Source organism: Oncorhynchus nerka, linkage group LG10 (assembly GCF_034236695.1).
Source record: "Oncorhynchus nerka isolate Pitt River linkage group LG10, Oner_Uvic_2.0, whole genome shotgun sequence".
Lineage (NCBI taxonomy): Eukaryota > Metazoa > Chordata > Actinopteri > Salmoniformes > Salmonidae > Oncorhynchus > Oncorhynchus nerka.
This window is the reverse complement of record NC_088405.1, coordinates 94,054,531-94,079,881: the sequence shown is the minus strand read 5'-3', so window position 1 is coordinate 94,079,881 and position 25,351 is coordinate 94,054,531. Positions and strand designations below refer to the sequence as shown.

The 25,351-nt window shown below is 42.8% G+C and overlaps 1 protein-coding gene across 1 annotated transcript in view; it reads right to left on the bottom strand.

Annotated features, from left to right (window-relative positions):
- srrm3 (serine/arginine repetitive matrix 3) overlaps positions 1–25,351 on the bottom strand; it is a 113,083-nt gene that overhangs the window by 5,747 nt on the left and 81,985 nt on the right. Inside the window, exon 10 of the mRNA XM_065023953.1 lies at positions 4,604–4,914. Within this exon, the coding sequence (XP_064880025.1) occupies positions 4,604–4,914 (311 nt within the window). The remainder of the gene's footprint in view (positions 1–4,603; positions 4,915–25,351) is intronic.

Here is a 25,351-nt window from a genome sequence, read left to right as displayed (position 1 = left end):
TGGTCTTCCTGTCTGGGTTGACGCCCCCCCCCCCCTTGGGTTGTGTCGTGGCGGAGATCTTTGTGGGCTATACTCGGCCTTGTCTCAGGATGGTAAGTTGGTGGTTGAAGATATCCCTCTAGTGGTGTGGGGGTTGTGCTTTGGCAAAGTGGGTGGGGTTATATCCTTCCTGTTTGGCCCTGTCCGGGGGTGTCATCGGATGGGGCCACAGTGTCTCCCGACTCCTCCTGTCTCAGCCTCCAGTATTTATGCTGCAGTAGTTTATGTGTCGGGAGGCTAGGGTCAGTTTGTTATATCTGGAGTACTTCTCCTGTCCTATCCGGTGTCCTGTGTGAATTTAAGTATGCTCTCTCTAATTCTCTCTTTCTTTCTCTCTCTCGGAGGACCTGAGCCCTAGGACCATGCCTCGGACTACCTGATATGATGACTCCTTTCTGTCCCCAGTCCACCTGGCCGTGCTGCTGCTCCAGTTTCAACTGTTTTGCCTGTGATTATTATTATTCGACCATGCTGGTCATTTATGAACATTTGAACATCTTGGCCATGTTCTGTTATAATCTCTACCCGGCACATCCAGAATAGGACTGGCCACCCCACATAGCCTGGTTCGTCTCTAGGTTTATAATCTCCACCTGATACAGCCAGAAGAGGACAGGCCACCCCTCATAGCCTGGTTCCTCTCTAGGTTTCTTCATAGGTTTTGGCCTTTCTAGGGAGTTTTTCCTAGCCACCATGCTTCTACACCTGCATTGCTTGCTGTTTGGGGTTTTAGGCTGGGTTTCTGTACAGCACTTTGAGATATCAGATAAACAAATAAATACATTTGATTTGATATATATATATATATATATACAGTACATTCAGAAAGTATTCAGACCCCTTCCCTTTTTCCATGTTTTGTTACATTACATCCTTATTCTAAAATTGATGAAATAACTAAATGTCCTCATCACTCGACACACAATACCCCATAATGACATCACAATACCCCATAATGACATCACAATACCCCATAATGACATCACAATACCCCATAAGGACATCACAATACCCCATAATGACATCACAATACCCCATAATGACGTCACAATACCCCATAATGACATCACAATACCCCATAAGGACATCACAATACCCCATAAGGACATCACAATACCCCATAATGACATCACAATACCCCATAATGACGTCACAATACCCCATAATGACATCACAATACCCCATAATGACATCACAATACCCCATAATGACATCACAATACCCCATAATGACATCACAATACCCCATAATGACATCACAATACCCCATAAGGACATCACAATACCCCATAATGACATCACAATACCCCATAATGACGTCACAATACCCCATAATGACATCACAATACCCCATAATGACATCACAATACCCCATAAGGACATCACAATACCCCATAATGACAAAGCAAAAACAGGGTTTTAGAAATGTTTGCAAATGTATTAAAAATAAAAAAACAGAAATATGACATTTACATAACTATTCAGATCCTTGGCTCAGTATTTTGTTGATGAAGCACCTTTGGCAGCGATTACAGCCTCGAGTCTTCTTGGGTATGACTCTACAAGCTTGGCACAGTTGTATTTGGGGAGTTTCTCCCATTCTTCTTTGCAGATCCTCTCAAGGACATTCAGATACTTGTCCAGAAGCCACTCCTGTGTTGTCTTGGTTGTCTGCTTACGGACGTTGTCCTGTTGGAAGGTGAGCCTTTGCTCCAGTCTGAGGTCCTGAGCACTCTGGAGCAGGTTTTCATCAAGGATCTCTCTGTACTTTGCTCCATTCATCTTTCCCTCAATCCTGACAAGTCTCCCAGTCTCTGTCGCTGAAAAACATCCCCACAGCATGATGCTGCCACCACCATGCTTCACCGTAGGGATGGTGTCAGGTTTCCCCAGACGTGACGCTTGGCATTCAGGCCAAAGAGTTCAGTCTTGGTTTCATCAGACCAGAGAATCTTGTTTCTCATGGTCTGAGAGTCCTTTAGGTGCCTTTTGGCAAACCACAGGAGGGCTGTGAAGTGCCTTTTACTGAGGAGAGGCTTCCGTCTGGCCACTCTACCATTGAATTTTTATTTATTTATTATTATTTAACCTTTATTTAAGTAAATTAAGAACAAATTCTTATTTACAATGACGGCCTACACCGGCCAAACCTGGATGACGCTGGGCCAATTGTCCACCGCCCTATGGGACTCCCAATCATGGCCGGTTGTGATACAGCCTGGATTCAAACCAGGGTGTCTGAAGTGATGCTTCTAACACTGAAACACAGTGCCTTAGAACGCTGCACCACTCGGGAGCCCCATAAAGGCCTGGTGGATTGGTGGAGTGCTGCAGAGATGGTTGTCCTTCTAGAAAGTCCTCCCATATCCACAGAGGAACTCTGGAGCTCTTTCAGAGTGACCATCGGGTTCTTGGTCACCTTCCTGACCAAGGCCCTTCTCCCCTGATGGCTCAGTTTGGCCGGGCAGCCAGCTCTAGGAAGAGTCTTGGTGGTTCCAAACTCCTTCCATTTAAGATTGGTGGAGGCCAGTGTGTTCTTGGGAACGTTCAATGCTGCATACATTTTTTGGTACCCTTCCCCAGATCTATGCCTCAACACAATCCAGTCTCGGATCTCTACGGACAATTCATTCGACCTCATGGCTTGGTTTTTGCTCTGACACACTGTCAACTGTGGGACCTTATATAGACAGGTGTGTGCCTTTCCAAATCATATCCAATCAATTGAATTTACCACAGGTGGACTCTAATCAAGTTGTAGAAACATCTCAAGAATGATCAATGGAAACAAGATTAACTCAATTTCAGGTCTCAAAGCAAAAGGTCTGAATATTTATGTAAAGAAGGTATTTCTGTTTTTTATTTGTAATAAATTTGCACAAAAAAAAAATGTTTTCACTTTGTCATCATGCAGTATTGTGTGTAGATTTATGACTTTTTTAAAATCATGAAACATTAAAAAAATGTGGAAAAAGGGAAGGGGTCTGAATACTTTGAGTGGACTGTTTATATATTATTTAAATTTTTGTTTATATTTATGTTATTCTTGCTGCAGCACTCTCAGCACCCCAACTTCACACATCTATGTTTGTTATGGTCTGTGGAGTGCATTTTCCTTTCATGGTTTCGGTCCATTTGTAGAATCTATGCCAAGGTGTATGAAAGCTGTTCTGGCAGCTTGTGGTTGCCAAGGTGTATGAAAGCTGTTCTGACAGCTTGTGGTTGCCAAGGTGTATGAAAGCTGTTCTGGCAGCTTGTGGTTGCCAAGGTGTATGAAAGCTGTTCTGGCAGCTTGTGGTTGCCAAGGTGTATGAAAGCTGTTCTGGCAGCTTGTGGTTGCCAAGGTGTATGAAAGCTGTTCTGACAGCTTGTGGTTGCCAAGGTGGTTTCTGGCAGCTTGTGGTTGCCAAGGTGTATGAAAGCTGTTCTGGCAGCTTGTGGTTGCCAAGGTGTATGAAAGCTGTTCTGGCAGCTTCTGGCAGCTTGTGGTTGCCAAGGTGTATGAAAGCTGTTCTGGCAGCTTGTGGTTGCCAAGGTGTATGAAAGCTGTTCTGGCAGCTTGTGGTTGCCAAGGTGTATGAAAGCTGTTCTGACAGCTTGTGGTTGCCAAGGTGTATGAAAGCTGTTCTGGCAGCTTGTGGTTGCCAAGGTGTATGAAAGCTGTTCTGGCAGCTTGTGGTTGCCAAGGTGTATGAAAGCTGTTCTGACAGTTTGTGGTTGCCAAGGTGTAAAAGCTGTTCTGACAGCTTGTGGTTGCCAAGCTGTTCTGGCAGCTTGTGGTTGCCAAGGTGTATGAAAGCTGTTCTGGCAGCTTGTGGTTGCCAAGGTGTATGAAAGCTGTTCTGGCAGCTTGTGGTTGCCAAGGTGTATGAAAGCTGTTCTGACAGCTTGTGGTTGCCAAGGTGTATGAAAGCTGTTCTGGCAGCTTGTGGTTGCCAAGGTGTATGAAAGCTGTTCTGGCAGCTTGTGGTTGCCAAGGTGTATGAAAGCTGTTCTGGCAGCTTGTGGTTGCCAAGGTGTATGAAAGCTGTTCTGGCAGCTTGTGGTTGCCAAGGTGTATGAAAGCTGTTCTGGCAGCTTGTGGTTGCCAGACATCCTTTTAAGGCATTTATGTTGGTGTTTCCTTATTTTGGCAGTTACCTGTAGGCGCTTGAAATACAATGTTATCCACAGTAATTTATTTGAAACTCTGTTTTTTTTTAAATTATGCTCTCTCGTGTATTTAGAACATTGTGGTTGGATAAAAAAAAAAACTAGCTTAATAATGGAATTATTTTAGATTTTTTTTTGCCTCTTGGGCTTGGGAGCAGCCCCCGACTCAAACAATTGACCAGTCACATTTATTTATCATTCAATTTTTTTGGTGGGGATTTTTTATGAATCGGTTACCCAATCAGTGCACTACCGGTCATAAAATAAAAAATAAAGTCCCTTTTTTTTTACTGCTTCTTGGGCTTCCATGGGCCGGTGCTCAGGGGTTTAAACTCCAGTAATTCCCTGCATTAATCCGGCCCTGTCAATGGTAAAGGTTATGTCAGTATGACCGGTCCAATCTCTCTGCTTACTTCTTCTGGTGAGAGCTCTTTTCTCTGTGAGGATGCAGGTTATGTTGAGAGTGGGCGGAGTCACTGCTGTGAGTCGGTGAATGGGAGCGCTTCCCCTGGACTCTGTGACCTCTGTGACCTCCCCATCTCCCTGACGACCCCAGGTCCGTCGTCTGCCTGTCCTCCCCATGTAGGGCCTCTCCAGCCTGGGCAGCAGTACTTCCTGGGGCCCTGTAGAGGGCAGTGTGGGCCTTGTTCTCTCCTCCTCTCAGTTGTGGCAGTATCGTGGTCGACTGGGCTCCCGGAGAAACAGCAGTCAGCATTCTCAGCTTCTGTAGAGAGATGATAACCAACAAACGGAAAAAAAAGAACCAAAGACAAAACAGAAGAAATGGGAAGAAAGGGCCTTAGAGTTTGTCACAGTGGAGGGTTTGAGTGCTACGGTGTACTTGCCAAAAGAGGGTCAACATCTAAAAGAAAAGATCTAGGTTTTTTTCTTGATATGGCTTATAGACAGTCCTCTATGGTACAACGCATGCAATACTTTGGCATGCAAAACCATAATGAGACGAAGAAATCATAATCCCAATAAGAAACAAACAAAAAAAACTAGAAGAGGGAGAGGAAGAATGGTAAACAATATCAAATGAACAAATAAAGTTAAAGAGCAGAGAGGAGAATGGAGAAGAAAAGAGAGAGGAGAGTAGAGAGTTACAGTAGAGAGAGTTACAGTAGAGAGTAAAGAGAGTTAAAGTAGAGAGAGTAGAGAGTTACAGTAGAGAAAGTATAGAGTTACAGTAGATAGAGTAGAGAGAGTTACAGTAGAGAGAGTAACAGTAGAGAGAGTAGAGAGAGTTACAGTAGAGAGAGTAAATAGAGTTACAATAGAGAGAGTAGAGTTACAGTACAGAGAGTAGAGTTACAGTAGAGAGAGTTACAGTGGAGAGAGCTGCAGTAGAGAGAGTAGAGAGTTACAGTAGAGAGAGTTACAGTAGAGAGTTGTAGAGAGAGTAGAGTTACAGTAGAGAGTTACAAGAGTTACAGTAGAGAGAGTTACAGTAGAGAGTTACAGTAGAGAGTTACAATAGAGAGTTGCAGTAGAGAGAGTAGAGTTACAGTGACAGAGTTACAGTAGAGAGAGTTACAGTAGAGAGAGTAGAGAGTTACAGTAGAAAGAGCTATAGTAGAGAGTTACAGAGAGAGAGTTACAGTAGAGAGTGAGAGTTACAGTAGAGAGAGTTACAGTAGAGAGGGTTACAGTAGAGAGAGTAGAGAGTTACAGTAGAGAGTTACAGTAGAGAGAGTAGAGAGTTACAGTACAGAGAGTTACAGTAGAGAGAGTTACAGTAGAGAGAGTTACAGTAGAGAGAGTTACAGTAGAGAGAGTAGAGAGTTACAGTAGAGAGAGTAGAGAGTTACAGTAGAGAGAGTAGAGAGTTACAGTACAGAGAGTTACAGTAGAGAGAGTTACAGTAGAGAGAGTTACAGTAGAGAGTAGAGAGTTACAGTAGAGAGCGTTCAGTAGAGATAGTTACAGTAGAGAGAGTTACAGTAGAGAGAGTTAATGTAGAGAGAGTTACAGTAGAGAGTAGAGAGTTACAGTAGAGAGAGTTACAGTAGAGAGAGTAGAGAGTTACTGTAGAGAGTAGAGAGTTACTCTAGAGTAGAGAGTTACAGTAGAGAGTAGAGAGTTACAGTAGAGAGAGTTACAGTAGAGAGTTACAGTAGAGAGTTACAATAGAGAGAGTTACAGTAGAGAGTAGAGAGTTACAGTAGAAGAGTAGAGTTACAGTAGACAGAGTTACAGTAGAGTACAGTTTACAGTAGAGAGAGTAGAGAGTTACATTAGAAAGAGCTATAGTAGAGAGAGTTACAGTAGAGAGTTACAGTGGAGAGAGTTACAGTATAGAGTAGAGAGTTACAGTAGAGAGTAGAGAGTTACAGTAGAGAGAGTTACAGTAGAGAGGGTTACAGTAGAGAGAGTAGAGAGTTACAGTAGAGAGTTACAGTAGAGAGAGTTACAGTAGAGAGTTACATTAGAGAGTTACAGTGGAGAGGGCTACAGTAGAGAGAGTAGAGAGTTACAGTACAGAGAGTTACAGTACAGAGAGTTACAGTAGAGAGAGTTACAGTAGAGAGAGTTACCGTAGAGAGAGTTACAGTAGAGAGAGTTACAGTAGAGAGAGTTACAGTACAGAGAGTTACAGTAGAGAGAGTTACAGTAGAGAGAGTTACAGTAGAGAGAGTAGAGAGTTACAGTACAGAGAGTTACAGTACAGAGAGTTACAGTAGAGAGAGTTACAGTAGAGAGAGTTACAGTAGAGAGAGTTACAGTACAGAGAGTTACAGTACAGAGAGTTACCGTAGAGAGAGTTACAGTAGAGAGAGTTACAGTAGAGAGAGTTACAGTAGAGAGAGTTACAGTAGAGAGAGTTACAGTAGAGATAGTTACAGTAGAGAGAGTAACAGTAGAGAGAGTAGAGAGAGTTACAGTAGAGAGAGTAAATAGAGTTACAATAGAGAGAGTAGAGTTACAGTACAGAGAGTAGAGTTACAGTAGAGAGAGTTACAGTGGAGAGAGCTGCAGTAGAGAGAGTAGAGAGTTACAGTAGAGAGAGTTACAGTAGAGAGTAGAGAGCTACAGTAGAGAGAGTAGAGAGTTACAGTAGAGAGAGTTACAGTACAGAGAGTTACAGTAGAGAGAGTTACAGTAGAGAGTTACAGTAGAGAGTTACAATAGAGAGAGTTGCAGTAGAGAGAGTAGAGTTACAGTAGACAGAGTTACAGTAGAGAGAGTTACAGTAGAGAGAGTAGAGAGTTACAGTAGAAAGAGCTATAGTAGAGAGAGTTACAGTAGAGAGAGTTACAGTAGAGAGTAGAGAGTTACAGTAGAGAGAGTTACAGTAGAGAGGGTTACAGTAGAGAGAGTAGAGAGTTACAGTAGAGAGTTACAGTAGAGAGAGTAGAGAGTTACAGTACAGAGAGTTACAGTAGAGAGAGTTACAGTAGAGAGAGTTACAGTAGAGAGAGTTACAGTAGAGAGAGTAGAGAGTTACAGTAGAGAGAGTAGAGAGTTACAGTAGAGAGAGTAGAGAGTTACAGTACAGAGAGTTACAGTAGAGAGAGTTACAGTAGAGAGAGTTACAGTAGAGAGTAGAGAGTTACAGTGAGAGCCAGTAGAGATAGTTACAGTAGAGAGAGTTACAGTAGAGAGAGTTAATGTAGAGAGAGTTACAGTAGAGAGTAGAGAGTTACAGTAGAGAGAGTTACAGTAGAGAGAGTAGAGAGTTACTGTAGAGAGTAGAGAGTTACTCTAGAGTAGAGAGTTACAGTAGAGAGTAGAGAGTTACAGTAGAGAGAGTTACAGTAGAGAGTTACAGTAGAGAGTTACAATAGAGAGAGTTACAGTAGAGAGTAGAGAGTTACAGTAGAGAGAGTAGAGTTACAGTAGACAGAGTTACAGTAGAGAGAGCTACAGTAGAGAGAGTTACAGTAGAGAGAGTAGAGAGTTACATTAGAAAGAGCTATAGTAGAGAGAGTTACAGTAGAGAGTTACAGTGGAGAGAGTTACAGTATAGAGTAGAGAGTTACAGTAGAGAGTAGAGAGTTACAGTAGAGAGAGTTACAGTAGAGAGGGTTACAGTAGAGAGAGTAGAGAGTTACAGTAGAGAGTTACAGTAGAGAGAGTTACAGTAGAGAGTTACATTAGAGAGTTACAGTGGAGAGGGCTACAGTAGAGAGAGTAGAGAGTTACAGTACAGAGAGTTACAGTACAGAGAGTTACAGTAGAGAGAGTTACAGTAGAGAGAGTTACCGTCAGTAGAGAGAGTTACAGTAGAGAGAGTTACAGTACAGAGAGTTACAGTAGAGAGAGTTACAGTAGAGAGAGTTACAGTAGAGAGAGTAGAGAGTTACAGTACAGAGAGTTACAGTACAGAGAGTTACAGTAGAGAGAGTTACAGTAGAGAGAGTTACAGTAGAGAGAGTTACAGTACAGAGAGTTACAGTACAGAGAGTTACCGTAGAGAGTTACAGTAGAGAGAGTTACAGTAGAGAGAGTTACAGTAGAGAGAGTTACAGTAGAGAGAGTTACAGTAGAGATAGTTACAGTAGAGAGAGTAACAGTAGAGAGAGCAGAGAGAGTTACAGGAGAGAGTAAATAGAGTTACAATAGAGAGAGTAGAGTTACAGTACAGAGAGTAGAGTTACAGTGTTACAGTGGAGAGAGCTGCAGTAGAGAGAGTAGAGAGTTACAGTGAGAGAGTTACAGTAGAGAGTAGAGAGCTACAGTAGAGAGAGTAGAGAGTTACAGTAGAGAGAGTTACAGTACAGAGAGTTACAGTAGAGAGAGTTACAGTAGAGAGTTACAGTAGAGAGTTACAATAGAGAGAGTTGCAGTAGAGAGAGTAGAGTTACAGTAGACAGAGTTACAGTAGAGAGTTACAGTAGAGAGAGTAGAGAGTTACAGTAGAAAGAGCTATAGTAGAGAGAGTTACAGTAGAGAGAGTTACAGTAGAGAGTAGAGAGTTACAGTAGAGAGAGTTACAGTAGAGAGGGTTACAGTAGAGAGAGTAGAGAGTTACAGTAGAGTTACAGTAGAGAGAGTAGAGAGTTACAGTACAGAGAGTTACAGTAGAGAGAGTTACAGTAGAGAGAGTTACAGTAGAGAGAGTTACAGTAGAGAGAGTAGAGAGTTACAGTAGAGAGAGTAGAGAGTTACAGTAGAGAGAGTAGAGAGTTACAGTACAGAGAGTTACAGTAGAGAGAGTTACAGTAGAGAGAGTTACAGTAGAGAGTAGAGAGTTACAGTAGAGAGCGTTCAGTAGAGATAGTTACAGTAGAGAGAGTTACAGTAGAGAGAGTTAATGTAGAGAGAGTTACAGTAGAGAGTAGAGAGTTACAGTAGAGAGAGTTACAGTAGAGAGAGTAGAGAGTTACTGTAGAGAGTAGAGAGTTACTCTAGAGTAGAGAGTTACAGTAGAGAGTAGAGAGTTACAGTAGAGAGAGTTACAGTAGAGAGTTTCAGTAGAGAGTTACAATAGAGAGAGTTACAGTAGAGAGTAGAGAGTTACAGTAGAGAGAGTAGAGTTACAGTAGACAGAGTTACAGTAGAGAGAGCTACAGTAGAGAGAGTTACAGTAGAGAGAGTAGAGAGTTACATTAGAAAGAGCTATAGTAGAGAGAGTTACAGTAGAGAGTTACAGTGGAGAGAGTTACAGTATAGAGTAGAGAGTTACAGTAGAGAGTAGAGAGTTACAGTAGAGAGAGTTACAGTAGAGAGGGTTAAGAGAGAGTAGAGAGTTACAGTAGAGAGTTACAGTAGAGAGTTACAGTAGAGAGAGTTACAGAGAGTTACAGTAGAGAGAGTTACAGTAGAGAGAGTTACAGTACAGAGAGTTACAGTAGAGAGAGTTACAGTAGAGAGAGTTACAGTAGAGAGAGTAGAGAGTTACAGTACAGAGAGTTACAGTACAGAGAGTTACAGTAGAGAGAGTTACAGTAGAGAGAGTTACAGTAGAGAGAGTTACAGTACAGAGAGTTACAGTACAGAGAGTTACCGTAGAGAGAGTTACAGTAGAGAGAGTTACAGTAGAGAGAGTTACAGTAGAGATAGTTACAGTAGAGAGAGTTACAGTAGAGAGAGTTACAGTAGAGAGAGTTACAGTAGAGAGAGTTACAGTAGAGATAGTTACAGTAGAGAGAGTAACAGTAGAGAGAGTAGAGAGAGTTACAGTAGAGAGAGTAAATAGAGTTACAATAGAGAGAGTAGAGTTACAGTACAGAGAGTAGAGTTACAGTAGAGAGAGTTACAGTGGAGAGAGCTGCAGTAGAGAGAGTAGAGAGTTACAGTAGAGAGAGTTACAGTAGAGAGTAGAGAGCTACAGTAGAGAGAGTAGAGAGTTACAGTAGAGAGAGTTACAGTACAGAGAGTTACAGTAGAGAGAGTTACAGTAGAGAGTTACAGTAGAGAGTTACAATAGAGAGAGTTGCAGTAGAGAGAGTAGAGTTACAGTAGACAGAGTTACAGTAGAGAGAGTTACAGTAGAGAGAGTAGAGAGTTACAGTAGAAAGAGCTATAGTAGAGAGAGTTACAGTAGAGAGAGTTACAGTAGAGAGTAGAGAGTTACAGTAGAGAGAGTTACAGTAGAGAGGGTTACAGTAGAGAGAGTAGAGAGTTACAGTAGAGAGTTACAGTAGAGAGTAGAGAGTTACAGTACAGAGAGTTACAGTAGAGAGAGTTACAGTAGAGAGAGTTACAGTAGAGAGAGTTACAGTAGAGAGAGTAGAGAGTTACAGTAGAGAGAGTAGAGAGTTACAGTAGAGAGAGTAGAGAGTTACAGTACAGAGAGTTACAGTAGAGAGAGTTACAGTAGAGAGAGTTACAGTAGAGAGTAGAGAGTTACAGTAGAGAGCGTTCAGTAGAGATTTACAGTAGAGAGAGTTACAGTAGAGAGAGTTAATGTAGAGAGTTACAGTAGAGAGTAGAGAGTTACAGTAGAGAGTTACAGTAGAGAGTAGAGAGTTACTGTAGAGAGTAGAGAGTTACTCTAGAGTAGAGAGTTACAGTAGAGAGTAGAGAGTTACAGTAGAGAGAGTTACAGTAGAGAGTTTCAGTAGAGAGTTACAATAGAGAGAGTTACAGTAGAGAGTAGAGAGTTACAGTAGAGAGAGTAGAGTTACAGTAGACAGAGTTACAGTAGAGAGAGCTACAGTAGAGAGAGTTACAGTAGAGAGTTTACATTAGAAAGAGCTATAGTAGAGAGAGTTACAGTAGAGAGTTACAGTGGAGAGAGTTACAGTATAGAGTAGAGAGTTACAGTAGAGAGTAGAGAGTTACAGTAGAGAGAGTTACAGTAGAGAGGGTTACAGTAGAGAGAGTAGAGAGTTACAGTAGAGAGTTACAGTAGAGAGAGTTACAGTAGAGAGTTACATTAGAGAGTTACAGTGGAGAGGGCTACAGTAGAGAGAGTAGAGAGTTACAGTACAGAGAGTTACAGTAGAGAGTTACAGTAGAGAGAGTTACAGTAGAGAGAGTTACCGTAGAGAGAGTTACAGTAGAGAGTTACAGTAGAGAGAGTTACAGTACAGAGAGTTACAGTAGAGAGTTACAGTAGAGAGTTACAGTAGAGAGAGTAGAGAGTTACAGTACAGAGAGTTACAGTACAGAGAGTTACAGTAGAGAGAGTTACAGTAGAGAGTTACAGTAGAGAGAGTTACAGTACAGAGAGTTACAGTACAGAGAGTTACCGTAGAGAGAGTTACAGTAGAGAGTTACAGTAGAGAGAGTTACAGTAGAGATAGTTACAGTAGAGAGAGTTACAGTAGAGAGAGTTACAGTAGAGAGAGTTACAGTAGAGATAGTTACAGTAGAGAGAGTTACAGTAGAAAGAGTTACAGTAGAGAGTTACAGTAGAGAGTTACAGTAGAGAGAGTTACAGTAGAGATAGTTACAGTAGAGAGAGTTACAGTAGAGAGAGTTACAGTAGAGATAGTTACAGTAGAGAGAGTTACAGTAGAGATAGTTACAGTAGAGAGAGTTACAGTAGAAAGAGTTACAGTAGAGAGAGTTACAGTAGAGAGAGTTACAGTAGAGAGAGTTACAGTAGAGATAGTTACAGTAGAGAGAGTTACAGTAGAGATAGTTACAGTAGAGAGAGTTACAGTAGAAAGAGTTACAGTAGAGAGAGTTACAGTAGAGAGAGTTACAGTAGAGAGAGTAGAGAGTTACAGTAGAAAGAGTTACAGTAGAGAGAGTTACAGTAGAGAGAGTAGAGAGTTACAGTAGAGAGAGTTACAGTAGAGAGAGTTACAGTAGAGAGAGTAGAGAGTTACAGTAGAGAGAGTTACAGTAGAGAGAGTTACAGTAGAAAGAGTTACAGTAGAGAGAGTTACAGTAGAGAGCGTTCAGTAGAGATAGTAGAGAGTTACAGTAGAGAGAGTTACAGTAGAAAGAGTTACAGTAGAGAGAGTTACAGTAGAGAGCGTTCAGTAGAGATAGTAGAGAGTTACAGTAGAGAGAGTTACAGTAGAGAGAGTAGAGAGTTACAGTAGAGAGAGTTACAGTAGAGAGAGTTACAGTAGAAAGAGTTACAGTAGAGAGAGTTACAGTAGAGAGCGTTCAGTAGAGATAGTAGAGAGTTACAGTAGAGAGAGTAGAGAGTTACAGTAGAGAGAGTTACAGTAGAGAGAGTTACAGTAGAGATAGTAGAGAGTTACAGTAGAGAGAGTTACAGTAGAGAGAGTTACAGTAGAGAGAGTTACAGTAGAAAGAGTTACAGTAGAGAGAGAGTTACAGTAGAGAGAGTTACAGTAGAGAGAGTTACCGTAGAGAGAGTTACAGTAGAGAGAGTTACAGTAGAGAGAGTTACAGTAGAGAGAGTTACAGTAGAAAGAGTTACAGTAGAGAGTTACAGTAGAGAGAGTTACAGTAGAGAGAGTTACAGTAGAGAGAGTTACCGTAGAGAGTTACAGTAGAGAGTTACAGTAGAGAGTTACAGTAGAGAGAGTTACAGAGAGAGAGTTACAGTAGAGAGAGTTACAGTAGAGAGTTACAGTAGAAAGAGTTACAGTAGAGAGAGTTACAGTAGAGAGAGTTACAGTAGAGAGAGTTACAGTAGAGAGAGTTACAGTAGAGAGAGTTACAGTAGAGAGAGTTACAGTAGAGAGAGTTACAGTAGAAAGAGTTACAGTAGAGAGAGTTACAGTAGAGAGAGTTACAGTAGAGAGAGTTACAGTAGAGAGAGTTACAGTAGAAAGAGTTACAGTAGAGAGAGTTACAGTAGAGAGAGTTACAGTAGAGAGAGTTACAGTACAGAGAGTTACCGTAGAGAGAGTTACAGTAGAGAGAGTTACAGTAGAGAGAGTTACAGTAGAGAGAGTAGAGAGTTACAGTAGAGAGAGTTACAGTAGAGAGAGTTACAGTAGAAAGAGTTACAGTAGAGAGAGTTACAGTAGAGAGAGTTACAGTAGAGAGAGTAGAGAGTTACAGTAGAGAGAGTTACAGTAGAGAGAGTTACTGTAGAGAGAGTAGAGAGTTACAGTAGAGAGAGTTACAGTAGAGAGAGTTACAGTAGAGAGAGTTACATTAGAGAGAGTAGAGAGTTACAGTAGAGAGAGTTACAGTAGAGAGAGTAGAGAGTTACAGTAGAGAGAGTTACAGTAGAGAGAGTTACAGTAGAGAGAGTTACAGTAGAGAGAGTTACAGTAGAGAGAGTAGAGAGTTACAGTAGAGAGAGTTACAGTAGAGAGAGTAGAGAGTTACAGTAGAGAGAGTTACAGTAGAGAGAGTTACAGTAGAGAGAGTTTACAGTAGAGAGAGTTACAGTTACAGTAGAGAGAGTTACAGTTAGAGAGTTACAGTAGAGAGAGTTACAGTAGAAAGAGTTACAGTAGAGAGAGTTACAGTAGAGAGAGTTACAGTAGAGAGAGTTACAGTAGAGAGAGTTACAGTAGAGAGAGTTACAGTAGAGAGAGTTACCGTAGAGAGAGTTACAGTAGAGAGAGTTACAGTAGAGAGAGTTACAGTAGAGAGTTACAGTAGAGAGAGTTACAGTAGAAAGAGTTACAGTAGAGAGTTACAGTAGAGAGTTACAGTAGAGAGAGTTACAGTAGAAAGAGTTACAGTAGAGAGAGTTACAGTAGAGAGTTACAGTAGAGAGAGTTACAGTAGAGAGAGTTACAGTAGAGAGAGTTACAGTAGAGAGAGTTACAGTACAGAGAGTTACCGTAGAGAGAGTTACAGTAGAGAGAGTTACAGTAAAGAGAGTTACAGTAGAGAGAGTAGAGAGTTACAGTAGAGAGAGTTACAGTAGAGAGAGTTACAGTAGAAAGAGTTACAGTAGAGAGAGTTACAGTAGAGAGAGTTACAGTAGAGAGAGTTACAGTAGAGAGAGTTACAGTAGAGAGAGTAGAGAGTTACAGTAGAGAGAGTTACAGTAGAGAGAGTTACAGTAGAGAGAGTAGAGAGTTACAGTAGAGAGAGTTACAGTAGAGAGAGTTACAGTAGAGAGAGTAGAGAGTTACAGTAGAGAGAGTTACAGTAGAGAGAGTTACAGTAGAGAGAGTTACAGTAGAGAGAGTTACAGTAGAGAGAGTAGAGAGTTACAGTAGAGAGAGTTACAGTAGAGAGAGTAGAGAGTTACAGTAGAGAGAGTTACAGTAGAGAGAGTTACAGTAGAGAGAGTAGAGAGTTACAGTAGAGAGAGTTACAGTAGAAAGAGTTACAGTAGAGAGAGTTACAGTAGAGAGAGTAGAGAGTTACAGTAGAGAGAGTTACAGTAGAAAGAGTTACAGTAGAGAGAGTTACAGTAGAGAGAGTAGAGAGTTACAGTAGAGAGAGTTACAGTAGAGAGAGTTACAGTAGAGAGAGTAGAGAGTTACAGTACAGAGAGTTACAGTAGAGAGAGTAGAGAGTTACAGTAGAGAGAGTTACAGTAGAGAGAGTAGAGAGTTACAGTAGAGAGAGTTACAGTAGAGAGAGTTACAGTAGAGAGAGTAGAGAGTTACAGTACAGAGAGTTACAGTAGAGAGAGTAGAGAGTTACAGTAGAGAGAGTTACAGTAGAGAGAGTAGAGAGCTACAGATTTGTAGAATAGAAAAAGATGACTTCTTGCAGTTTTAGTAACAGTTAAAAAACTAATATGAAACAAAACAAATAGAAAAGAGTAGACAACTTGACGGAACATCACAGAAATGGAAGGAACAAAATAAATCATTCACAATTATAGTCAAGTCAAATCAGAAAAACAAATCGTCTTCTACTCAATAGATTTCTTTTTGTGGAGTTTTTTTCCCTGGAGTAGACAATTGCTGAGATGTGAATAGCGACCCATTTCTGTTTTCAGTTTGTTTTAATTGTTACTGTTGTTTAACCTTTTGGTTAACATCCTCTTGGTTAACATCCACTTACCAATAAAGTGTCATTCCCTCCTTTAGTAGGTAAGGTATGAAGAAAAGGGAAAAGTGGGCAACATAAGTGCATCATTAGATTTCACAAAATGCAAGAGAAAAAGACACAAACCCTTCCCTGGCAGAGTGAGGCATGAGACAAACCCTTCCCTGGCAGAGTGAGGCATGAGACAAACCCTTCCCTGGCAGGGTGAGGCATGAGACAAAACCTTCCCTGGCAGAGTGAGGCATGAGACAAAACCTTCCCTGGCAGAGTGAGGCATGAGACAAACCCTTCCCTGGCAGGGTGGGGCATGAGACAACCCCTTCCCTGGCAGAGTGAGGCATGAGACAAAACCTTCCCTGGCAGAGTGAGGCATGAGACAAAACCTTCCCTGGCAGAGTGAGGCATGAGACAAACCCTTCCCTGGCAGAGTGAGGCATGAGCCAAACCCTTCCCTGGCAGAGTGAGGCATGGGACAACCCCTTCCCTGGCAGAGTGAGGCATGAGACAAAACCTTCCCTGGCAGAGTGAGGAATGAGACAAACCCTTCCCTGGCAGAGTGAGGCATGAGACAAAACCTTCCCTGGCAGAGTGAGGCATGAGACAAAACCTTCCCTGGCAGAGTGAGGCATGAGACAAAACCTTCCCTGGCAGAGTGAGGCATGAGACAACCCCTTCCCTGGCAGAGTGAGGCATGAGACAATGAAATCAACTGACATTCAAAAAGAGAAAGGAATCAACCACAATGTTCAAGGAACCTCTCACATCGAGAGCAGGTACTGTACATCTCTCAGATCATCCACTCTCCTTCCCATTCCACTCCACCAGAGGGAAGGGTAGACATTGTGTGTGAATGACCATTGCAATAAGTTCAGGGGTTCCAGAGTGTTAAGTTCAGGGGTTCCAGAGTGTTAAGTTCAGGGGTTCCAGAGTGTTAAGTTCAGGAGTTCCAGAGTGTTAAGCTCAGGGGTTCCAGAGTGTTAAGCTCAGGGGTTCCAGAGTGTTAAGTTCAGGGGTTCCAGAGTGTTAAGTTCTGGGGTTCCAGAGTGTTAAGTTCAGGGGTTCCAGAGCGTTAAGTTCAGGGGTTCCAGAGCGTTAAGTTCAGGGGTTCCAGAGTGTTAAATTCAGGGGTTCCATAGTGTTAAATTCAGGGGTTCCAGAGAGTTAAGTTCAGGAGTTCCAGAGTGTTAAGCTCAGGGGTTCCAGAGTGTTAAGCTCAGTGGTTCCAGAGTGTTAAGTTCAGGGGTTCCAGAGTGTTAAGTTCAGGGATTCCAGAGTGTTAAGGTCAGGGGTTCCAGAGTGTTAAGTTCAGTGGTTCCAGAGTGTTAAGCTCAGGGGTTCCAGAGTGTTAAGCTCAGTGGTTCCAGAGTGTTAAGTTCAGGGGTTCCAGAGTGTTAAGTTCAGGGGTTCCAGAGTGTTAAGGTCAGGGTTTCCAGAATGTTAAGTTCAGGGGTTCCAGAGTGTTAAGTTCAGAGGTTCCAGAGTGTTAAGTTCAGTGGTTCCAGAGTGTTAAGTTCAGGGGTTCCAGAGTGTTAAGTTCAGTGATTCCAGAGTGTTAAGTTCAGTGGTTCCATAGTGTTAAGTTCAGGGGTTCCAGAGTGTTAAGTTCAGGGGTTCCAGAGTGTTAAGTTCAGGGGTTCCAGAGTGTTAAGTTCAGGGGTTCCAGAATGTTAAGTTCAGGTGTTCCAGAGTGTTAAGTTCAGAGGTTCCAGAGTGTTAAGTTCAGGGGTTCCAGAGTGTTAAATTCAGGGGTTCCAGATTATTAAGTTCAGGGGTTCCACCCCCAGATACTATGTTAGGTTACAGTTTGTTCAAACTAAGGCATTTCTTGAAAGCGTGGAGGGTTGCATTTCCCCTGTAACTTTTTGTGCATATGGCATCTTAAGTGGCTCTGTTGAGATGCACAGCTTGCTGCCCGAATCTGTTTTAGTTCTCTGTTTAATGCTATCTATTAATAGGATAGGTGACACAAATCTGTACCACTGAATTTATACTCAGAGTTGAAGCGTCACCTGCAGCAAAAAGCAACAGTCCTCTGAGAAAACAGGACCTCTGCAAATAGTGCAAATAAATACTTCTGGATATTTATTGAGGTTATTCTTAAAACCACAGCTCCATTTCAAACAGAAATGTGTTTGGTAGACCAACTTTATTACGAGGCCTTTGAGCAAGAGGGTGATGTTGCAAGATACGGTAGGCGGAGGACATTGAGCTAGGAAGCAAGCATTTTCTATCATGAGCCGTATAAACAGGGCAAGGGGCTTCACCCGGTTTTGTGTGTCTGTGTGTAGATGCTTGTGTGGCGCTGAGTGTGTCTGTGTGTGTCTGTGTGTGTGTCTGTGTGATGCTTGTGTGTCTGTGTGTGTGTCTGTGTGTGTGTCTGTGTGTGTGTCTGTGTGTGTGTGTGTGTGTCTGTGTGTGTGTCTGTGTGTGTGTCTGTGTGTAGATGCTTGTGTGGCGCTGAGTGTGTCTGTGTGTAGATGCTTGTGTGTCTGTGTGTGTGTCTGTGTGTAGATGCTTGTGTGGCGCTGAGTGTGTCTGTGTATGTGTCTGTGTGTGTCTGTGTGTGTGTCTGTGTGTGTGTCTGTGTGTGTGTCTGTGTGTGTGTCTGTGTGTGTGTCTCCGGGAGATTTACAGTTGAAGTCGGAAGTTCATACATACACTTAGGTTGGAGTCAAAACTGGTTTTTCAACCACTCCACAAATTTTTGTTCACAAACTATAGTTTTGGCAAGTCGGTTAGGACATCTACTTTGTGCATGATTACAAGTCATTTTTCCAACAATTGTTTACAGACAGATAATTTCACTTATAATTCATTGTATCACAATTCCAGGTCAGAAGTTTACATACACTAAGTTGACTGTGCCTTTAAACAGCTTGGAAAGTCCCAGAAAATGATGTCATGGCTTTAGAAGCTTCTGATAGGCTAATTGACATCATTTTAGTTAATTGGAGGTGTACCTGTGGATGTATTTCAAGGCCTACCTTCAAACGCATGCATCTTTGCTTGACATCATGGGAAAATCTCCCAAAAATCAGCCAAGACCTCAGAAAAAAATTGTAGACCTCCACAAGTCTGGTTCATCCTTGGGAGCAATTTCCAAACGCCTGAATGTACCACATTTATCTGTACAAACAATAGCATGCAAGTGTAAACACCATAGGACCACGCAGCCGCTATACCACTCAGGAAGGAGACGCGCTCTGTCTCCTAAGTGCAGATCCATCCCAGAACAACAGCAAAGGACCTTGTGAAGATGCTTGAGTAAACGGGTACAAAAGTATCTATATCCACAGTAAAGCGAGTCCTATATAAACATAACCTGAAAGGCTGCTCAGCAAGGAAGAAGCCACTGCTCCAAAACCACCATAAAACAAAGCCAGACTATGGTTTGCAACTGCACATGGGGACAAAGATTGTACTTTTTGGAGAAATGTCTTCTGGTCTGATGAAACAAAAATAGAACTGTTTGGCCATAATGACCATCGCTATGTTTGGAGGAAAAAGGGGGAGGCTTGCAAGCCGAAGAACACCATCCCAACCGTGAAGCACGGGTGGCAGCATCATGCTGTGGGTGTGCTTTGCTGCAGGAGGGACTGGTGCACTTCACAAAATAGTTGGCATCATGAGGAAAGGAAAATGTGGTGGATATATTGAAGCAACATCTCAAGACATCAGTCAGGAAGTTAAAGCTTGGTTGCAAATGGGTCTTCCAAATGGACAATGACCCCAAGCATACTTCCAAAGTTGTGGCAAAATGGCTTAAGGACAACAAAGTCAAGGTATTAGAGTGACCACCACAAAGACCTGACCTCAATCAAATATAGAACATTTGTGGGCAGAACTGAAAAAGCGTGTGCGAGCAAGGAGGCCTAGAAATCTGACTCAGTTACACCAGCTCTGTCAGGAGGAATGGGCCTAAATTCACCCAACTTATTATGGGAGGCTTGTGGAAGGCGTTTGACCCAAGTTAACTTCACTTTAAGCACCAGCTGTCAGAGCAGCTTACAGATCACTGCACCTGTACATAGCCTATCTGTAAACAGCCCATCTATCTACCTACATTATCTCCATACTGGTGTTTATTTATTTTGCTCCTTTGCACCCCAGTATCTCTACGTTGCACATTCATCTTCTGCCGATCTACCATTCCAGTGTTTAATTGCTATTTTGTAATTACTTCCCCACCATGGCCTATTTATTTCCTTAACTTACCTCATTTACACTCACTGTATATAGACTTTTTATTTTCTTTTGTTCTACTGTATTATTAACTGTATGTTTTGTTTATTCCATGTGTAACTCTGTGTTGTTGTATGTGTCGAATTGCTACGCTTTATCTTGGCCAGGTCACAGTTGCTTGTGCTTGTGCATCTCAACTTGTTCTCAACTAAATAAAGGTGAAATAAATAAAACTAGGGGCAACATTCGGAATTTTGGATGAAAAGCCCAAAGTTAACTGCCTGCTACTCAAGCCCAGAAGCTAGATTATGCATTTAATCGGTAGATTTGGATAGAAAACGCTCTAAAGTTTCCAAAACTGTTCAAATGTCTGTGAGTATAACATAACTGATATGTCAGGTGAAAACCTGAGGAAAATCCATCCAGGAAGTGCTTTTATTTTGAAATGCCTGTTTTTCCATTGAAAGCCTATCCACCATACAGACTTAAGACCCAGTTCACAATATCCATGGCTTCCTCTACATGTGGTCAGTCTTTAGGCATTGTTTCAGGCTTTTACTCTGTAAAATGAGGGAGAAACACCACGTTCAATGAGAGGAAATTTCCAGACATGAGTCCAGCGCGTGACCAGGAGCGCGCCTTTCTTGTTTCTCCTTTTCTATTGAAGAAGCTTTTGTCCGGTTGAAATATTATTGATTATTTATGACAAAAACAACCTGAGGATTTTAAACATTGTTTGACATGTTTCTATGAACTTTTATGGTACTTTTAAAAAATTTCGTCTGTCTGTTGTGACCGCGCTTTGTATTACTGAACAAAACGCACCAACACAACAGAGGTTTTTGAATATAAAGAGGGACTTTATCAAACAAAACAAACATTTATTGTGTAACATGGAGTCTTCGGAGTGCAACCATATGAAGATCATCAAAGGTAAGTGATACATTTTATCACTATTTCTGACTTTTGGTACTCGTCTACTTGGCTGGTTACTGTTTGTAATGATTTGTCTGCTGGGCGCTGTTCTCAGATAATCACATGGTTTGCTTTCGCCGTAAAGTATTTTTGAAATCTGACACCGTGGTTGGATTAACAAGAAGTTAATCTTTAAACCGATATATAACACTTGTACGTTTCATGAATTTTTATAATATATTTCTGTTTTTGAATTTGGTGCTCTGCAATTGCACTGGATGTTGGCCAGGTGGGACGGTAGTGTGCCACACCCCCTTGAGAGGTTAAACAATTTAAAGGCAATGCTACCAAATACTAATTGAGTGTATGTAAACTTCTGACCCACTGGGAATGTGATGAAAGAAATAAAAGCTGAAATAAATCATTCTCTCTACTATTATTCTGACATTTCACATTCTTAAAATAAATTGGTGATCCTAACTGACCTAAAACAGGAATTTTTTACTTGGATTATTTGTCAGGAATTGTGGAAAAACTGAGTTTAAATGTATTTGGCTAAGGTGTATGTAAACTTCTGACTTCAACTGTAGATCATTATCAGCAGGTCAAAAGCAGGTATATAAAACATAGGGAGTTGTCTTGCATGCAATAATCTACTCTCCTGTAAACGCTGACCGCTGAACAGGGACTCTTCATAGAAAAACAACAGAAATAAGAACCCCTTCTCCACAGAACAAACTAAAGACTAAAGCTGTAGATAGAAGAAAACACACTGACGCAGGTGATGACAGCTGTTTAGAAACAGCCATCAAGGAAATAAATATGATCAAAATCATAAGATGAATGTAACTAATTTCACCAAGAGAACGGAGATATGCTGGACAAACAGGAATCAATGCATTCTACCAAAACAGAACAAAACGGACCTGCTTCAAATTGGGCAGGATAGTGGACTGAATCCAGAATTCATGTTCAAAAAACATTAAACTCTAACTAATCAAAATCTTAAAAGCAAAATATAACTGATAAAAGGAAAGATAAAATAACTTGCTAAAGTTCCCTGGTGGTTAAATGATACAGAGAGAGAGAGACAGAGAGAGGGGAGAGATAGAGAGAGGGTGACAGATAGGGAGAGAGAGAGAGAGAGAGAGAGAGGGAGAGATAGAGAGACAAAGAGAGGGGAGAGATAGAGAGAGGGTGAAAGATAGGTAGAGAGAGAGAGAGAGACAGAGAGAGAGACAGAGAGGGGGAGAGATAGAGAGAGAGAGAGAGAGGAGAGGGAGAGAGAGAGAGGGTGAAAGATAGGGAGAGAGAGAGAGAGAGAGAGAGAGAGAGAGAGAGGAGAGAGAGAGAGACAGAGAGAAGAGATAGAGAGAGAGAGAGAGAGAGAGAGAGGGAGAGAGAGAGAGAGGAGAGAGATAGAGAGAGAGAGAGAGAGAGAGAGAGAGAGAGAGAGAGAGAGAGAGAGAGAGAGAGAGAGAGAGAGAGAGAGAGAGAGAGAGAGAGAGAGAGAGAGAGAGAGAGAGAGAGAGAGAGAGAGAGAGAGAGAGAGAAGAGAGAGAGAGAGAGAGAGAGAGAGAGAGAGAGAGAGAGAGAGAGAGAGAGAGAGAGAGAGAGAGAGAGAGAGAGAGAGAGAGAGAGAGAGAGAGAGAGAGAGAGAGAGAGAGAGAGAGAGAGAGAGGAGAGAGAGAGAAGAGAGAGAGAGAGAGAGAGAGAGAGAGAGAGAGAGAGAGAGAGAGAGAGAGAGAGAGAGAGAGATAGAGAGAGAGAGAGAGAGAGAGAGAGAGAGAGAGAGAGAGAGGAGAGAGAGAGAGAGAGAGAGAGAGAGAGAGAGAGAGAGGAGAGAGAGAGAGAGAGAGAGAGAGAGAGAGAGAGAGAGAGAGAGAGAGAGAGAGAGAGAGAGAGAGAGAGAGAGAGAGAGAGAGAGAGAGAGAGAGAGAGAGAGAGAGAGAGAAGAGAGAGAGAGAGAGAGAGAGAGAGAGGAGAGAGAGAGAGAGAGAGAGAGAGAGAGAGAGAGAGAGAGAAGAGAGAGAGAGAGAGAGAGAGAGAGAGAGAGAGAGAGAGAGAGAGAGAGAGAGAGAGAGAGAGAGGAAGAGAGAGAGAGAGAGAGAGAGGAGAGAGAGAGAGAGAGAGAGAGAGAGAGAGAGAGAGAGAGAGAGAGAGAGAGAGAGAGAGAGAGAGAGAGAGAAGAGAGAGAGAGAGAGAGAGAGAGAGAGAGAGAGAGAGAGAGAGGGAGAAGAGAGAGAGAGAGAGAGAGAGAGAGAGAGAGAGAGAGAGAGAGAGAGAGAAGAGAGAGAGAGAGAGAGAGAGAGAGAGAAGAGAGAGAGAGAGAGAGAGAGAGAGAGAGAGAGAGAGAGAGAGAGAGAGAGAGAGAGAGAGAGAGAGAGAGAGAGAGAGAGAGAGAAGAGAGAGAGAGAGGAGAGAGAGGGGGGGGTCAGAAAGAGAAACATTGACGTCAAGTTAGAGGGTGCTTCTGACATTGTCATATCTGCATAAAGAAAGACCACGTGCCAAAGCAGAGCGTTACCTACCTTCCATTTCAATCAGTGACACGTTCGCAATATCAACAAAAACAGGACACGAAGAAACAGAAAACAGGAGAAAGGAATGTTCTCCGCAGCGAAATGGGAAAAAGACAATGAACTTCTTTTAGTATCAACGCTACGAACTTCTTCCACAGACTAAGAAGGAGAAGGTAAACAAACAAACCAACAAAAATAGAAAAGAAAATGGACAAACAAACCAAAACTTAAAATCAAACTTAAAAAAAAATAATGTATCTAGAAACTACAATGATTTGCTGTCTTTTTTGGCTTGTTCAAATGCAGCCGGGTTCGTATGAAAAGGGAGAGATGGGTAACGGCTGGGTAAGTAAACAGAGTTAATCATTAAACAAAATTAAATCAGTTATTTAGAATTACTTGAGGGAAGTAAGGAAGGAGGGATGGAGAGATGGGCCTGCAGAGCTGACAAGAGAAGGAGGGATGGAGAGATGGGCCTGCAGAGCTGACCAGAGAAGGAGGGATGGAGAGGTGGGCCTGCAGAGCTGACAAGAGAAGGAGGGATGGAGAGGTGGGCCTGCAGAGCTGACAAGAGAAGGAGGGATGGAGAGATGGGCCTGCAGAGCTGACAAGAGATGGAGGGATGGAGAGATGGGCCTGCAGAGCTGACCAGAGAAGGAGGGATGGAGAGATGGGCCTGCAGAGCTGACCAGAGAAGGAGGGATGGAGAGGTGGGCCTGCAGAGCTGACAAGAGAAGGAGGGATGGAGAGGTGGGCCTGCAGAGCTGACAAGAGAAGGAGGGATGGAGAGATGGGCCTGCAGAGCTGACAAGAGAAGGAGGGATGGAGAGATGGGCCTGCAGAGCTGACAAGAGAAGGAGGGATGGAGAGATGGGCACGCAGAGCTGACCAGAGAAGGAGGGATGGAGAGATGGGCCTGCAGAGCTGACCAGAGAAGGAGGGATGGAGAGATGGGCACGCAGAGCTGACCAGAGAAGGAGGGATGGAGAGATGGGCCTGCAGAGCTGACAAGAGAAGGAGGGATGGAGAGGTGGGCCTGCAGAGCTGACAAGAGATGGAGGGATGGAGAGATGGGCCTGCAGAGCTGACAAGAGATGGAGGGATGGAGAGATGGGCCTGCAGAGCTGACAAGAGATGGAGGGATGGAGAGATGGGCCTGCAGAGCTGACCAGAGAAGGAGGGATGGAGAGATGGGCCTGCAGAGCTGACAAGAGAAGGAGGGATGGAGAGATGGGCCTGCAGAGCTGACCAGAGAAGGAGGGATGGAGAGATGGGCCTGCAGAGCTGACAAGAGAAGGAGGGAAGGAGAGATGGGCACGCAGAGCTGACCAGAGAAGGAGGGATGAGAAGAGCATGTCAGGACAACAGAAGGCAAGAAAGATGTGTCACACACACACACAACACGGATGGACAGATAGAGGGAAGGAGAGTTGGAAGGAAGGAGGCTCAGGCAGGGCAGTCACCGCTAGGATGGACAGATAGAGGGAAGGAGAGTTGGAAGGAGGGAGGCTCAGGCAGGGCAGTCACCGCTAGGATGGACAGATAGAGGGAAGGAGAGTTGGAAGGAAGGAGGCTCAGGCAGGGCAGTCACCGCTAGGATGGACAGATAGAGGGAAGGAGAGTTGGAAGGAGGGAGGCTCAGGCAGGGCAGTCCCCGCTAGGATGGACAACTAGTAGAGTACGGCACATTTAAAAAGGGACCCCAGTCACACTTTGGAAGAGATATTCTTCAACGAGAGAACATTGTGGTTTTATGAAACCAGCTCAGAAAGTACACAGTGGCCTCTTTAACTTCAAACGATGTCCTTTTGGACAGAGAGCCTTGGGGAGGGTGGTACTGAACATTCATATGAATACATGGGGAAAAGAGATATAGCGCTCATATTCAAAATGGCTTGGGTCCCTTTAAAATACCAATGTTATTTGTTGTGTGTTTAGTTTCCATATTGTATCACTTCTTCTTTTATATTTTAGCAGATAAATATTTACCCCGGACAAGAAAAGTACAGATAGAAACAGGAGGACAACCTGAGAAGTAGAGATTGAAGAGATGCTGGAGTACACCACACTACTGCTACTACACTATCAGCTTCTGTTGAATCTATGATCTCCCAGAAAGGTTTGGCATCCAAAATGAACAATTTTGAGCGAGCATCCTCCCAAATACACAAGGAGTCTGAAGGCTGATTCATTTTCAACAAGGGAGAGATTCCTCCGTGTGCGGAGATTAACAAGGGAAGTCTCATGAACAGAAAC